This window comes from Pituophis catenifer, unplaced genomic scaffold (assembly GCF_029215685.1).
Source record: "Pituophis catenifer annectens isolate HBS135680 unplaced genomic scaffold, rPitCat1.0.hap2 SCAF_4, whole genome shotgun sequence".
NCBI lineage: Eukaryota > Metazoa > Chordata > Lepidosauria > Squamata > Colubridae > Pituophis > Pituophis catenifer.
Genome location: NW_027256884.1, coordinates 31,913,105 through 31,927,599, shown reverse-complemented (window position 1 = coordinate 31,927,599; position 14,495 = coordinate 31,913,105). Strand labels below are relative to the sequence as shown.

Sequence of the window (14,495 nt, the reverse complement as noted above, 5' to 3'; positions counted from 1 at the left end):
GATTGCATCATATATTGCTTTCTATCGTCATGAAGCATAGTTCCTACAGTTGGTTACTATATACTACATTTCCTATGTTTTGGAAAAATCCCATACTTTAACATGCAGATAAATATGTTGTAGGAACAATCCACCATGCTGCCTGCTTAACCCACTTTCTAGTCATGGGTTCCAGGAGGTTGCTGCAGAGAAAGAACTATTGCCAAAATTTCCTATGTGGGATAATTCCTATTGCCAAAAATTTCTATCCTAGGATTTGAAATAATATTTATTATTATTAATTTCCTGCTTGATATAGATCACCTGGAAAAATACAACTGTCCAAGGTAATATATAATATTAATAAATAATAAAAATGCAATTATCTTGCATAACAGGTTCATAAAACTAAACTGCTTTTTATGCTCTTAAGCATTAGCAACACAATTAACATTAATGGAGTATTTTTGCTTTACCCATAATACCACAGAACGTTTTCTCACATTACAGAGATAATATAGAATATGGATTTGGCTCTGGATATTTAGATTGTCTGAATAAGTACAATTGCGAAACCAGCATCAACTACAAAGCTTTTAGAATTACCTTCTGTATTAGAGAATAACATTTTGGTTAGCTAATAGAATAGTCAAGATGGGATATGTATCAGTGGTGAAATCCTGCCGATTCTGTCCGGCTCGCACAAACCGGTAGTGCCGGCAGTGCATGGTACAGTGAACCGGTAATGGCAGCAGAGTGAGGCTCCGCCCACCCACCTGGACATCATTACTTCCTGGTTTTAACTTCCTGGTTTTAACCAGGAAGTAACCTGTTTTTGACCTTCTGCGCATGCGCAGAAGGCTTTGCACATGCACAGAGGGTCAAAAATTAGATGTGACAATGGTGCACGTGCACTTCCAAATCAGTAGGGAATGTAAGTAGATTTCAACTCTGATATGTATATACTGTAAATATTTCACAATCCTAGATACAACTGAAATGAGGGCAGTTTTTGTCATAACAGGTTCCCATTTGTTAAGCAGCAAAGTTTAAAAACATCTGAAATGTTTGGAATAGAATAGAATATAATTTTTATTGGCCAAGTGTGATTGGTCACACAAGGAATTTGTCTTGGTGCATATGCTCTCAGTGTACATAAAGTAAAAGATACGTTCATCAAGAAGTTTAATCATCTTGACCTCATGTTTCCATAATGGAAAGAACCTAGGGACAGGCTTCTGATGCTGAGATCAGACTCAGTAAATGTGAGTTACAATCCTCAAAGCAATACCTTCCTCTGTCATGTATCTATCATGGAGAGGAACCAGACCATTGCTTTTAATAATAAAATTGTTGTCACAGGTGTAATGTTGTGCATGTGTGTGGTGGGGGGAGAGGTAAGGAGTAGGAGAAAAACTTGCCCTTTGGGAAGATTTAATAATTTGACCAAATACTGGCTTTGAATTGCTTATTTCATTCAGTGATGGTCAATGAACAAACATATATTTTTTCTGCTCTGTTGTCTTTGTTTAATGGAGTGAAGCTTTATATAAAAGGAGCCTGTGATGATGAGAATATTGTTTCAGTCTAATGTTCCTACAGTATGTTCAGCGTTGTCCAAAGTGAACACTGTGTACTTGATTCTGCCATTTTAATTTTCAGAAAGAGGAAGAATATTTAGGGGGGGGGAGGCATAGCCATCCGAATAAAGTTGTGATTTTTTTAGGAGCCATCTAAATTTCAGATTATGAGAAATTGAGATTACAGCAAATGTTGTTAAAACAGTTTGTGCCTTCCTCCCCCAAATCTGGCCCTGGTCCTGTTTGCAGGACATAAATGCTAGAAGTATTTTTGTCATTATGTGACTATTACTGAGCAAGGAATAAATAGTTGTCTGGGTTTACAATAATCTGGATGGCAGAATTAATATGAGCACCAGCTCATATTGCTTCTTGGAATCAGACATGTGTTATATGAACTGGCCATGTTCTTGTTATGTGGTATTAAGGATGAAATCCTGTGTTATTGGAATCAATCATTTCCTTTGTCCTTGACCTCATCAGGATTTCATCCCAAAACAATTGTTGTCCTGCTTCTGCTTATATATGAAGAGGTATAAAAACTTAATCCTGTTTTATTCTGTTAGATGAATCTCATTCACGTACTATTTTACTATTTGATGAATTAACTAACTAATATTTTTATGGTACTAGAAAGCTGAAACCACTGTGTATTTTCCCACCCACCCTGTTCCAAGCAATAGTCTACTGCCATTGATATCACTCTGGCTTTCACACTGAGTTCATTATTTTATATAGTAACAGATCCTCTCAGGTTAAAGCACTTCCTAAATCCGCAGCTGCCAGTATTCTAATTCTTCAAACAAAAGTATTCTTACAACCATGTTAATGACTGAAATGATACAGAGGCCAGTTTATCTTGTCCTAAATAGCTTTGCATACAGAAAGCTTTTATCTTTGCCATTATAATTTTATAGGGGAAATGTTTTTAAATTTTTAGTTTATCAAAATATACAATATAAAATCAAAATATAAATTACAAAGAAAAATGAAAATAATGGGAAAGTAGGGGAAGAAAAAGGAAGAAGTGTTGGGTAAAAAGGAAATTTAAAAAGCATTGTCTTCCAACTCGTTTTAGTGTAATAGAATATAGTAATAGCTTCAACTTTTTACTTTTGCATGATACTATGTACTAGCCATTTCTATAATAACAAACCTATCTAATCAGCAAAACCTCAAATCAAAGTTCCATTTTTTTCCATCTCAAGCACAAAGTCCAGAAATGGTTTCCAACTGGAAGTAATGCTTTCAGAAAAGATATTTTAAGAGTACATTTTCCACAAAATTGGAAATTGTGTTTTAATTTAACTAACTGGGCTTTGGACCTAAATTTATCAAAACTGTAGCCTCCTATATTTTATACTTTGTGGAACATGGAACACTCCAGAAATAGTTTTTTATAAAAATTGAACAAACTTGCCAGAATTATATTTTTAGTTCCTTAAAAATGTACAATATTCAGTATTACTTAGTAATATTTTTTGTGATATCTTTTATTTAGCTGTTGGCTGAAGGAAACAAGTATGCAAGTTTTTTCAAAGTTAATGAAATATATTACTGCTTATATCAGATAATACAATAGTTGACAATGGCCAGCCATAGATAGGTACCTATAATCACAGGTTGACTAAGTCTTGACTAAGGTGATGTATTTTATATAAATGTGTACATTAGATGTACGTTTGTAGTTTTAAGAGCAATTTTAGTATACGATGTAATGTACAATGCATGTTTATGGTTCCTCTTCCCAAAGCATTCATTTTCTTCTGTGCAGCAAAAGTAAAGGTATGAAGCTGAGCAGCGATAAGGTGCAGATTGATCCCATGGCACTGAAGAAGAAACTCAATAAGATGTCAAGCAAATTAGGTGCTTTTGCTGTTCTCAGCAGCCTGTTGGTTTACCTCACAGACCTCGTATCTAACAGTCTTACAGTTGAAAACAAAAAAGTCAATTGGTTAGAAAGCTTAGGAAAAAAAATGAGCTCAAAGCCTGAACGCCAAAGCACAAACAATGGCATTCGCCCTACAAAATTTCAACTTCTGCAGTCAAGGTTCATGAACAGCCATCGTGAACCCTTCCGAAAGAAGCCAAGAGAGGTGGGCAAGTTGATTATTAAAGAAAAGTATTCTCCCCCTAAAAATGGGCTAAATTCCATCATAAGCAAGTTTGACAGGAATTCAATAACTGATGAAGAAAATCCAAAGACAATAATAAGTCAAGAAAGAACCAAATGGATTAGCTTATGTGGGAAGAATACTGTAAAAAATGTTCTGAAGAAATTTATAGCTGCTGAGGAAAAAGAAACTAAGGAGAAGCAGCTGAATCTGAAAAAGAACCTACCCAAAATAATCAATAAAAACTCAGTCTTCTCCAAAATGAAAGAAAAGTTTGAGCAAACCAGTAATGTTTGCTCAGCTATTGATGTGAGAATAGCTGCCCCCCACGCAAGGGGGAGACAAAAGACAAAAAAGGACATAAAGCCTCTGCAGCAAAAAGCTATTTGCAAAGCAGAAATTAAAATACTAAGGGATAATTTGAGAGTAGCAACAAATATCAACAGCAATAAGCCACAACTTTTGGTTTGTACAACTGTTCCTATACCTAAATTTCATGTTGCTGTTGAAATTAATCATCCTTGCAGTTGGGCAACAAATACCAAATATACCATTCAGCTTTCTGACAAAAATGTCCCAGGGGAAAAAATAAAAGATTCAGAAAATAGCATTCAATCTGGTGAAAATGGGATATCGGAACACAAGGAACAGAAAAGACAATTGCAAAGGAAAGTTAATGAAATGACTATGATGGCTGCAAACAAAATAGATAGGGCTGAAGCTTCTGAAAGCCCAGTTCCTAACACAGGCAACATTCCACTTTCGATGGGAGAGGTATCCCTTGTTGGCCGTAGGCTTACTTTACCTTTAGACCAAAACCAGAAACCCTCATCACCTAAAGATAGCATGTTCTCGAGCTCTGCAAACAAAGGTTGCAGAGCTCGAGCTCTGCAAACAAAGGTTGCAACACAAATTTCTAAGAATGAAAACTCTTCTACTCTTTGCTCCAATATCACCTACCCTACTAAAGAAGTCGGTGCACTCGGCCACCAGGAAACTAAAGAAGATGAGATTTCTGCCATGCCAGAAGGCTTGTGTAGGTCAAAAGAGACAGAAATAGAATTAACAGCATCTGTAAAAGATCTTCCTCCCTTTGCCAGCCAAAAATGTTTCTCTAAACAGAAAGTGTTGGAAAATACTCTACCGTTTCACTCTCCTGTAACTCAGGCATCATGTAACACCGAGCCGTCAATCAAAAACCAACAATCAAGTGTTGAACCTGCAGCTGTAGACAAAATGTCTCTTGGTTGGAAGAATAAAGAAGATTTTGGAAGCAGATTTTCTGATGGAATTCAGGACAGAGAAAAACTGCCTGATAAAGAACTATTTCCAAAATGTATGACAAATAATGATCATAAAGCACAACAAGGAGATCAAAACTTGTCTGATTGCCAGCTAGAAAGTAAGAATTTGCCCCTGCAGCCTACGAGCCAACAAAATTACCAGGATAACAGTAGGCCAAACTTTTCAAATAACTCAGATCAAGCCCTCACTTCAAAGGACAGAGATAATACTGTAAAAGGAAATGATATTTGCAATGAATTTGAAAAACATTATTCTTCCTTGCCCAATACTATGAAGAGATCCAGATCTATCGTAGCAATAGAAAATAGCAAAGCCAAACCCTGCTCAGTCGATGAAAATACATGTTCAGAAAACAACACTAACAAGGAAAGGGTGAGCTTGAGTGACTGGCATAGCTCTCAAAGCCTCGTAAAAGAACTGCTTAGCCATGAAAGCCACAATGTAATGGATAGTCCTGGGGCTGCTTCTGAAAAATATCATTTATCTTCATTAGAAGATTCAGCAAAAGCAGCACTCAATATTGCTGAAGTCAACAGTCCTTTATGCAAAATGGGGAACCTTCCAATGCCAGCCTCATCCTCATTACCGAAGAATGAAAATGATATTGCATCTTGTTCTCATCCTAAGAAATGCCCCAGCCCTTTTCCTAGTGACTTTCTAAAGTCCCAGAACACACCCAAGCCAGATGATACAATAATGCACAATTTGAGCAATGATTTAATATACAATGAAAAAAATGTTGCAGAAGACAAAGATATTGGTCATCAGAGTGGGAAGCATCAACTGTCTTCAAAAAGAAAGCTTAGGAGGCCTGAAAATACCCCTGCACATCTCAAGCACAATGAAGAAACACAACCGATGACCTTGGGAAATGATATTAGAAAGCAACAAAAGATGAAAACGATGCCAGAGAAAAAGTTTGAGAAGAGCTATTTCCCTTCCCAAAATGAAGTAACGAATCTAGGAACCAAAGATGCAGAGAACAAGGTTTTACTCGAAACAGCACCGCATCTGAGTTCTTTATCAGTCATCAAAAGGGAAGAAGAGAAGAATAAGACAGAAGATAAAAATCCTGTACCAAAAATGGCATATAGTTCCAAAACTCCCCAGAAATTAAGAAAAAATGAGTTTACAAAGAAAGGTGGTGGCATAACAGAAACAAATGTTTCTCAGACTCAGCAGTCAACTCCACCTAAATCTAAGCCTAGTGACATAGAAATAGTACTCTCCATACTCCCCACTTCAAAACACCCAACACCACAAAGGGAACCACTGAACCCTGAAGATGTTACAGCACAAGATGACACTATTGTACCTTCGATAGTCAAACACTCAAAATACCAAATTCCACCAAGGGAACCAGCAAAACAGGAAGGCATTACAGTACAGGACAACAGTTCTATGCCTACTATGGTCAAACATTCAGAATGCCAAACGCCACCAAGGCAAACAGTAAGAGTGGAAGGTGTTACAACACAAAATAAAAGCTCTGTAACACCCAAGCTCCCTTTACTCAAGAAATCAATGAAAGTTGATAATACAAGGGGAAGTAATGCTCAGGACAATCTTCAGAATGAGAAAATATCATCATCTGGTAACAAAATGAAGCCTGGAAGTAATCCAGAAAAGATGAGAGATAATAGTAGTAATTCAAACCCAAACCAATTACCCTTCAAACACAAATGCTCAAAAAGCCAAAAGAACAGTGCAACAGATGAGACCATTCTGAATCCCTTTAAGAAAAATGAAACATCATTGTCACCAAAAGAATTAAACACAGACCCCAAAAATACGGCAGCTGCAATTACACAGAAGCCATCCTTAAATGACCCTAGAAGCCCTCACTTGATTGCTAAGGGCAAAAAGCATGAGCAAGATTCTAAGAAATATCAGCTACTCTCATCAGATGTGACATCACTGAATAAACAGTGGGATGATAATGTAGCAGGAGGGAAAGAACTGCAGCAGATACAAATCCCCAAAGATTATATCAAATCGAAATCTAACATAGGAGTTGAAAAGTATAAACATCAACAATCGGAGAAATCATGCCTGCCCTCCAATCCAGAAACACATGAGCAGAATGATCGTGGAAAAAAGGTTTCCTTGAAGAACTTTGACAAATACAGACGTCCAATATTGAGTCATGATAAAACTTTGTCAAAGGAAAAAATAAGCTGTGAGCATACTGAAGAGCCTAAAGTAGGCACATCAAACAAAACCCACCCACCCAAACAGAAGAACACACAGCATTCCTCTAGCAAATACCAAATACCAGTTACAAATTACTTATCTGGGCTGAAATATGGAGAATCTAAAGAAGTTGGGGCTGCAGCAATGGATGAGACTGAAGCTACATTAGAAAAATACACAGCAGAAAGTTACAGTGAAGAAACCATACCATTATCTTTTAAGCCACTGATTATTCGGGCAATTGATACAATTAAGCTCGACAACTGAAATAACTTCAAATTCATATTCCATTGATGGAAGCTTGTCCAGTTTCTGCCATCATTTCTCTTCAAGGCATATAAAGTTCCAAAGTTCATTAAAAACACTTTTCACCTCTCTCTTCTTCAATATGTCATTATCTCCATCCAACCATTGCTTTCTCATTCTTCTCCTTCCTTCTGACCCATTCGTTTTCTCTTCATATATTTATTTTAGAATTCTGTCATTGTATCTTTTGTCTGTATGACCAAATCACCTCAACATACTTCTTTTGTATTGATAACTCTATTCCACACTCATTCAGCACCTCTTGATTCTTGATCCTACCTCTCCTTGTTTTACCCCATTCTCTTTTTAATCTTACTGATTCAATGCATCCAATTTACTTTTAGATTTCTCCTAGAATACTCAGGAGTAACTTCCACATAACGAACTGAGCAGAAGCACATGCTTATACACAGTCATTTCCCCTTCTTTTGATAAAAACATTCATCCCTCACAGTACATCATATCCCATTCAAAATCTCTGTTATCAGTAACTTCCCTGACTCATTTTTCTATCCACAATCCAACTTTATGCTGTGATAAAAGTGCCAATTTACATGATCCCACAAAACTGATGTTTTTTTAATTGTTGGAAATTAAGAAATGTGGATTAAAAATATATGAATGGTATTTATGGGAGCGGGAAAGAAAGAAAGACCTATTTCTGAGGATTTCAAAAATCTGGGGGAGGGGGGGGAAAGAGCATTACAAATTATCAACCACCTTTGGCCAAAATTGCTAAATGGAGTCTCTGTGTACTAAAGCAGATTCTCTAAATTGCTCAACCCTGAAAAAAAATGTCATTGCCGCTTTGCTATCCTGATAAGTTTTCTGCAGGCATCTGCATGTTTATTTTTGGAAACTGAATGTAAGATGACAGGAAGGTCCTGTTTAGTGATCACAATTTGGACTGGAAACTTGATCAATAGCAAAGTGATCGCTAAGTGAAAACTGTGACTATTTTTATGATCTTATTTCAGCTTTCCTTTCCTTTATAGACCTGCAAAGGTCATAAATGCGAGAACTGTCCACAAAGTTACTATTTCAACACTATTATAACTGCAAATAGTCACTAAATGAGTTGGTTGCTAAACAAGGACAACCTGGGGATGATTGTGGCATGAAGAGGTACCGGTAGTTTCTTTTTAACCCTATTTCAGCAGAATCTAACTTTGCTGCAACAAAACTAAACTGCCTCTCCTGGCAGTTAGTGATCCTTCTAATTTGAACTTTATATCTTCTACTAAAATGGAAAAATGACTTGGGACTTTGGAGCAAACTATATAGACCCAGAAATCTTGCCAATGTTTTTTTTTTATTGCTTTTAAAAACAACTTGTGAAACTGTCACACTAAATAAAATGTAGAAGCAATAATGCAGATATAAAAAAACAAAACTTTTAATGAAAAATCATCATTATATTATATTATATTATATTATATTATATTATATTATATTATATTATATTGTAGAACTTGTGCAGTTGTAAATTATGAACTTTATGTAGTAAAATTATGAACATACAGTTGTAAATTAAATTATGTTGTAGAACTTATGCAGGATTTCCATATTAATTTCAAAAGAACAAATAATGAAAATCTTGTTGTACAAAATACAGTATAAATTTATTTTATAGAATGGCACAATAAAAGCTGGACTGAAGATTTGTTATTTTACTATGGTGGGAAAGTGCTGATATTGTGTTTGATGTCTTTTATGAATCTAATATTTTCATATGTGTTTTAGCTTTGTCATTTCATATATCATCCTAGTTAAGACTGTTATCCACAACACTTCTGAATGTGGTATGCCCAATAATATCAAATGTGCTTGATGTGGAGTTGCACTTTGCAGAAATTTGAAGAAATTGAGAAAATTACTATAGCATATGTGGAATTTTTAAATGCACATTGTGACCAGATCTCAGGAGTTAATTATGGAGCAAAGAGAGAATGAAGTAACTTTGGAGCACCATAGACCCAATTACTCACAAGCATGTCTATAATGTGAATACATAAAAAATGCAAATCCAAATACAGGAACCAAGTGTCATCTTTAAGTCAAGAGTATAGCAACCAAATTCTCTTTTCAGAAATGAAATCCACCATGCAGGCGACCAAGGAAATTGTCTTAAAAGAATGTGACTCTGAACAATTAAATAAAACATTCATAGACCCTGTCTGAAGAAAAGAAAATCAGTTTGCTTTGATCCTCTCAAAAAGTGATGGCATAATTGATATTTAACACCTCTGACATTTTAAAAGAAGGAAACAAATTGTAGTGAAAACATATATTTTATGTCATGTAAGTAACAGTTAATATGATGGGATAATCTATTTATGTGTGTATGTGTATAAAACATGTACAGACAAACAAAACACTGATAATTTTTATGAATTAATAATTCATTATAGCTAGTAATAAAAGGCCACCGTCCTTCATATATCATATAAATTATTTACCTGCTTCAATAGTCTATATCTTACACAACTATACAGTTTATGCTGTTCACAATTTTGAACTTACTCTAGAAATAGTAAGTACTTTTTTGGCTAAACAGATTTTCATAAAATTGTACGTATTCGTAACTCCTCCACTAAAAGCAATGGAACTAAAAGGCCCTTCTCTTTGGCTGAATTATTCTCAACCTTTTGTCAGAAAAACCTTCCGAGGCTATGGCTGCCAAGATTCAGTGAACTATGACATGGCAACCAAGAGTGTTCTCTTTCTCTTTAATGCCATTTAGTAATTGTCTAGATTTTTGCAGACCTAAAAAGGGACAAAGACAAAGTGTCATGTCATAATGGTTTTTAGATTTACTTTGGACAATACTTGCATTTATCATAATGCCTGCTTTCCTTTGGACTTGTGTATCTTAATACATTGTTTTCAATAATTATTTTCAGATAAATAATTAGCTTCCAGTTTTTCTCCATCAAGGGAAGAAAATGTTCCCTACTGTAGCCTACTTCTGAACCTATGCTCTTAATTATGTTGTAATAATGTTAATTGGGAAAACCTGCAACTGTGCCTGTCCCTGCGTTCTTTTCTAAACATTTAAGAGGGTTAATCTTAGCCTATATACTAGGAAGTAAGAACAACTGCAAAACATAGCCTATGTACCATCCTGTACTGCTGTCTTCTTGGTATTTATTTTGCATTTATTTGAATATATTTCTGTTTGTTCTAACTAAAGCAAGCATGTGATTTATTAGATAACTGACACTTAACTATTACTGTTATAATACAGTCTTTATGTGTTTTTTGTAGTCCACTAAGGCAAACAAATGTATTTGTTACTTCTAGGTGTTTTTATGAATTTGCTACAACAATAGGTTTATTCTTTGTCCTGACTTACTAATTAAGAAGGGCAGGGTTGATTGAAGCCACTGAAATTTTTTTCCAGCTGATATCACAAAGTTTTTGAACAAGTTAATTGAAAACTTTGTTCATGGTTAATGGTTTGACAGTTCTAAGCAATTATCAAGGGGAATATTTTAGTAAATGCTGTATGAATTTACCTCTCATCATCATTATTTTACACTGCTGTAAGACAGATGGATAGATAACTAAGAACACAATCCTGTTAAATTAATTGATCGTGATACTTCCTTGGTTTTCAATATTGCATTTTGTGTGATGTTATAATCCCATAATTCAGGCCTTGTGATTGGGTTCTTCTTGGGCTCTAGGGTGCACTATGAAAAAAAAATGCAATAGGAAGATGTTGTCTAATCCTAAAGTCTGCACACTCCACCAAGATGGAAACAAAATCATATGCAAAGTTGCAACTGTATTATATTACACAAATAAGATACATCACATCAAAGAATTATGAAACACAAAACTGCAATAAAGAATCAGGATTGTAAATATCTAACAGCCACCATAGTGTTAAAACTAATCATACAGTTGACTGGAAGACTGAAATATACCCCATAAGCCAAAAAACCCTCTCCCCCGAGATTTCCTAGAAGTCTGCTACTCAAGCAAATGGGCTATTAAGAGATTCATTGAGCTGGATACTATCTACCATCTACTAGGTGCTTAAATTAAAATACCAGTCATCAACAGGCAAGAACTAAACAAAATGGAAAGAACAGCACTTCCAAGAATGAATTGATCAATATCTTGCAGGAAACCTCCAATTAATCCTCCTGAGTTCAAATCCTACATAGACTAAAAATTCTACAAGGCAATTTTCTCTCTTCTGAATGGCTGCACTGAGAAAGTTTAGCAAACAGCTTTTTTTTTCTGAAGCATCTGCAGAAAACCTGATTAGCACCTTGGTATTAATGTTCCAAAGTCTTGAGTTCCCAGCTGCAAAGTATATACAAACCAGAGTACCCCTATTCCAAGAAATAGTTTTTTTAAAATTTAACTTGCTAAAATTATTGTAAAAAGAGACTGTCTGGTATAATAGTTGAGTATTGGATTAGGACTAGTAGAAATCCACTTTTATTACTGTAATATAGGAGGTAGAGGTGAAGAATACAGAATATATTATCACATAATTCTTGAATTAATGATGAAAGGAAACAACTGCTTGCTTTCACTTCTTCTCAGATCAGGGATGATCTGTATGTAAAGACATAGAGCCATCTTCTGTTTAACATTTATGTCTCTCAGCATAACCCCCATCTTAATGCCGAGGCCTTTCCTTGCATATAAAGGAGCTATGAGTCAGGACAGACTTTACAATTCCTACCACTTGCTTTGCACATGGAAATTCTGAAGTTCTGTCTCTATTCCAAGATTGTCAACTTGGGCACCATTCAAATATACATATTTCAGCTTACACAATTTTTGGTGATGGCCATGCTGGCTGCAGGAAGCTGCTCTGGACAGTCCATTCATAAAAGCAAATAGTAAATGATGGATTAGAGTATTCTGCTAAGAATGGGAAATTCTGTGACTTGAAGTCAATAATGGAATAACAGAATTAGAAAGGACCTTGTAGGTTTTCTAGTCCATCCCCCTGTTCAAGTAGAAGACTCTATACCTTTTCTGACAAGTAGTTGTCCAGTCTCTTCTTAAAAGCCTCCAGTGATGGAGCACCCACAACTTCTGAAGTTCCACTGGTTGATTGTTCTGTCAGGAAATTTCTCATTAGTTATAGGTTGGATCTCTCCTTGACTAATTTCCATCCATTATTTCTTATCTTGCCTTCAGATGCTTTGGAAAATAGATTGACCAGCTCTTCTTGTGGCAGCGCCTCAAATATTGTAACACTGCTGTCATGTCACTCCTAGTTCAACCATTCTTCGTATGTTTTAGCCTCCAGATCAGTGGTGGGTTGCTCCCGGTTTGCCTTGGTTCAGGCAAACCGGTAGCGGCAGTGGTGGGAGGCTCCGCCCACCTGCCCAGATGTCATCAAAAACACTCTGCGCATGCACAGAAATGCTGGACGCTAGCAAAGCAAGTGTGCCCGCCGTGTGCCGCCGATAGTGAACCAGTAACGCAGGGATTTGAAACCCATTACTGCTCCAGGCCCCTAATCATCTTTGTTGCTCTTATCTGTACTCTTTCCAAAGACTCAACATCTTTTATATATAATGGACTGGCCAAAACTGGATGCAGTATTCCAGGTGTGGACTTAGTAAGGCTGTATAACCATTCGAGTCCTTCACATGATCTTGTCCACAAGTCTTAAAGTTGCTGAGATTTTAAAACATAGCTCTAATAGAATAGACTAAACTATGCACGAAGTGCAAAGCAGCCTCATCAAGTTCTTACCTAAACATTTTCTTGAATACTATGTGAAAACTGGTCTTTCATGTTATACAGTAACTATCTATTCATTATTCTTCCTCTTTTGTTTTGTTCTAAATGTCATAGGGAAATATTTAATTAACAAATGTCTGAACAGGTCAAAACCACTGATCAAATTATGAATGTCCTCTCTTAAAATATCTCTAAAGTCTCTACTGTAATTACAGGTGAAATTACTAATTTCACTTCTGTTTATCATGATAATTAAGAATATTGTTCTGTAGAATCACATTAATTATATTGTTATACTCATTTTGGCCAATGTATACAGTATATAACCCAATTAACTTTCAAGATTCTTGATTCTGTTTTTTCCAGGATGCATAATGTAGTTTTTTTACAATTGCATTTAAAGAATGGAAGTTTGATTATATGCTCCCTTTATCAAAGACTAGAAAAACAATGAGATGTATTACTACTTAGGTAGAGCTAAAATACGAGGCAGGGCATATTGCTCCCAAGGACATTTAAGATGTTCATTTCACTTTTTTCTGGAGACAAGAGTTAGAAGGTAATGTTTGTATAAAAGAATCTCCCACTGAGCTCAGCACATATAGCAATAGCATTTAGATTTATATACCACCCCATACTGACTTTTACAGCACTCTCAAAGTGGTTTACAACTTCAGCATATTACCCCCAACAATCTTGGTCCACATTTTACTGATCTCGGAAGGACGGAAGGCTGAAGCAACCTTGAACCCCATCAGGATTGAATTCCAGGCTGTGGGCGGAGTTAGCTTGCAATACTGCATTCTAACCACTGTGCCACCAGGGCTCGTACATATCTTATACACAAAAAATTAATCTATCAGCAGGTATTCCCTAGACAATCAACTATCAGAATGGAGTTCACTGCCAAACTGCAATCCTCAAAATACAAAGCGTGACTAAAATCCTGAAGAGATACATGGGTGTGTCCATTGGTTTGAGATTCTTCTCTTGATGCTTACCGAGTTCAAGGATATTTTACTCTATACATACATACATTCAAACACACACAAGAAATTGAAAGATGGCATGCTGCAAAGGAAAACCACAGGCTCCAGCATAAGGCTTACTTTATGAATGCTGTTAAGAAAATTATTTTTAACAAATAAAAATGGTGAGCAGCTATAGCCCAATGTTTGACTAGAAATGTGTGTTGGATAAAGATAAATAGAAGCTCCAGAAGTCACCAATATGAACAATTTGAAACTGCCTATATTTCCCCATGGTATCCAGTTTATGATTTGGAAGAATATGTACC

General features: G+C 35.8%; 2 protein-coding genes across 4 annotated transcripts in view; both read left to right on the top strand.

Moving 5' to 3' along the window:
- ADPRHL1 (ADP-ribosylhydrolase like 1) overlaps positions 1-14,300 on the top strand; it is a 35,945-nt gene extending 21,645 nt beyond the window's left edge. The window contains exon 8 of one of the 3 annotated variants that reach the window (XM_070943196.1): positions 14,062-14,300. In XM_070943196.1, the coding sequence (XP_070799297.1) occupies positions 14,062-14,140 (79 nt within the window). In that variant the 3' untranslated portion in view covers positions 14,141-14,300. Of the gene's footprint in view, positions 1-8,472; positions 8,968-14,061 lie in introns of those variants that run through there. The other 2 variants (XM_070943197.1, XM_070943198.1) reach the window with 2 other exon arrangements.
- LOC139316466 (serine-rich adhesin for platelets-like) lies at positions 3-8,465 on the top strand. The gene is made up of 2 exons (XM_070943195.1): positions 3-326; positions 3,334-8,465. Exon 2 carries the CDS (start codon positions 3,347-3,349, stop codon positions 7,436-7,438), a length of 4,092 nt encoding a protein of 1,363 aa, XP_070799296.1. The 5' UTR covers positions 3-326; positions 3,334-3,346; the 3' UTR covers positions 7,439-8,465.
- Positions 14,301-14,495: the final 195 nt, after the last annotated feature.

Bases quoted from the DNA above. Each gene is read 5' to 3' on its own strand.
- LOC139316466 (XM_070943195.1), top strand. From the start codon at position 3,347: ATGAAGCTGAGCAGCGATAAGGTGCAGATTGATCCCATGGCACTGAAG.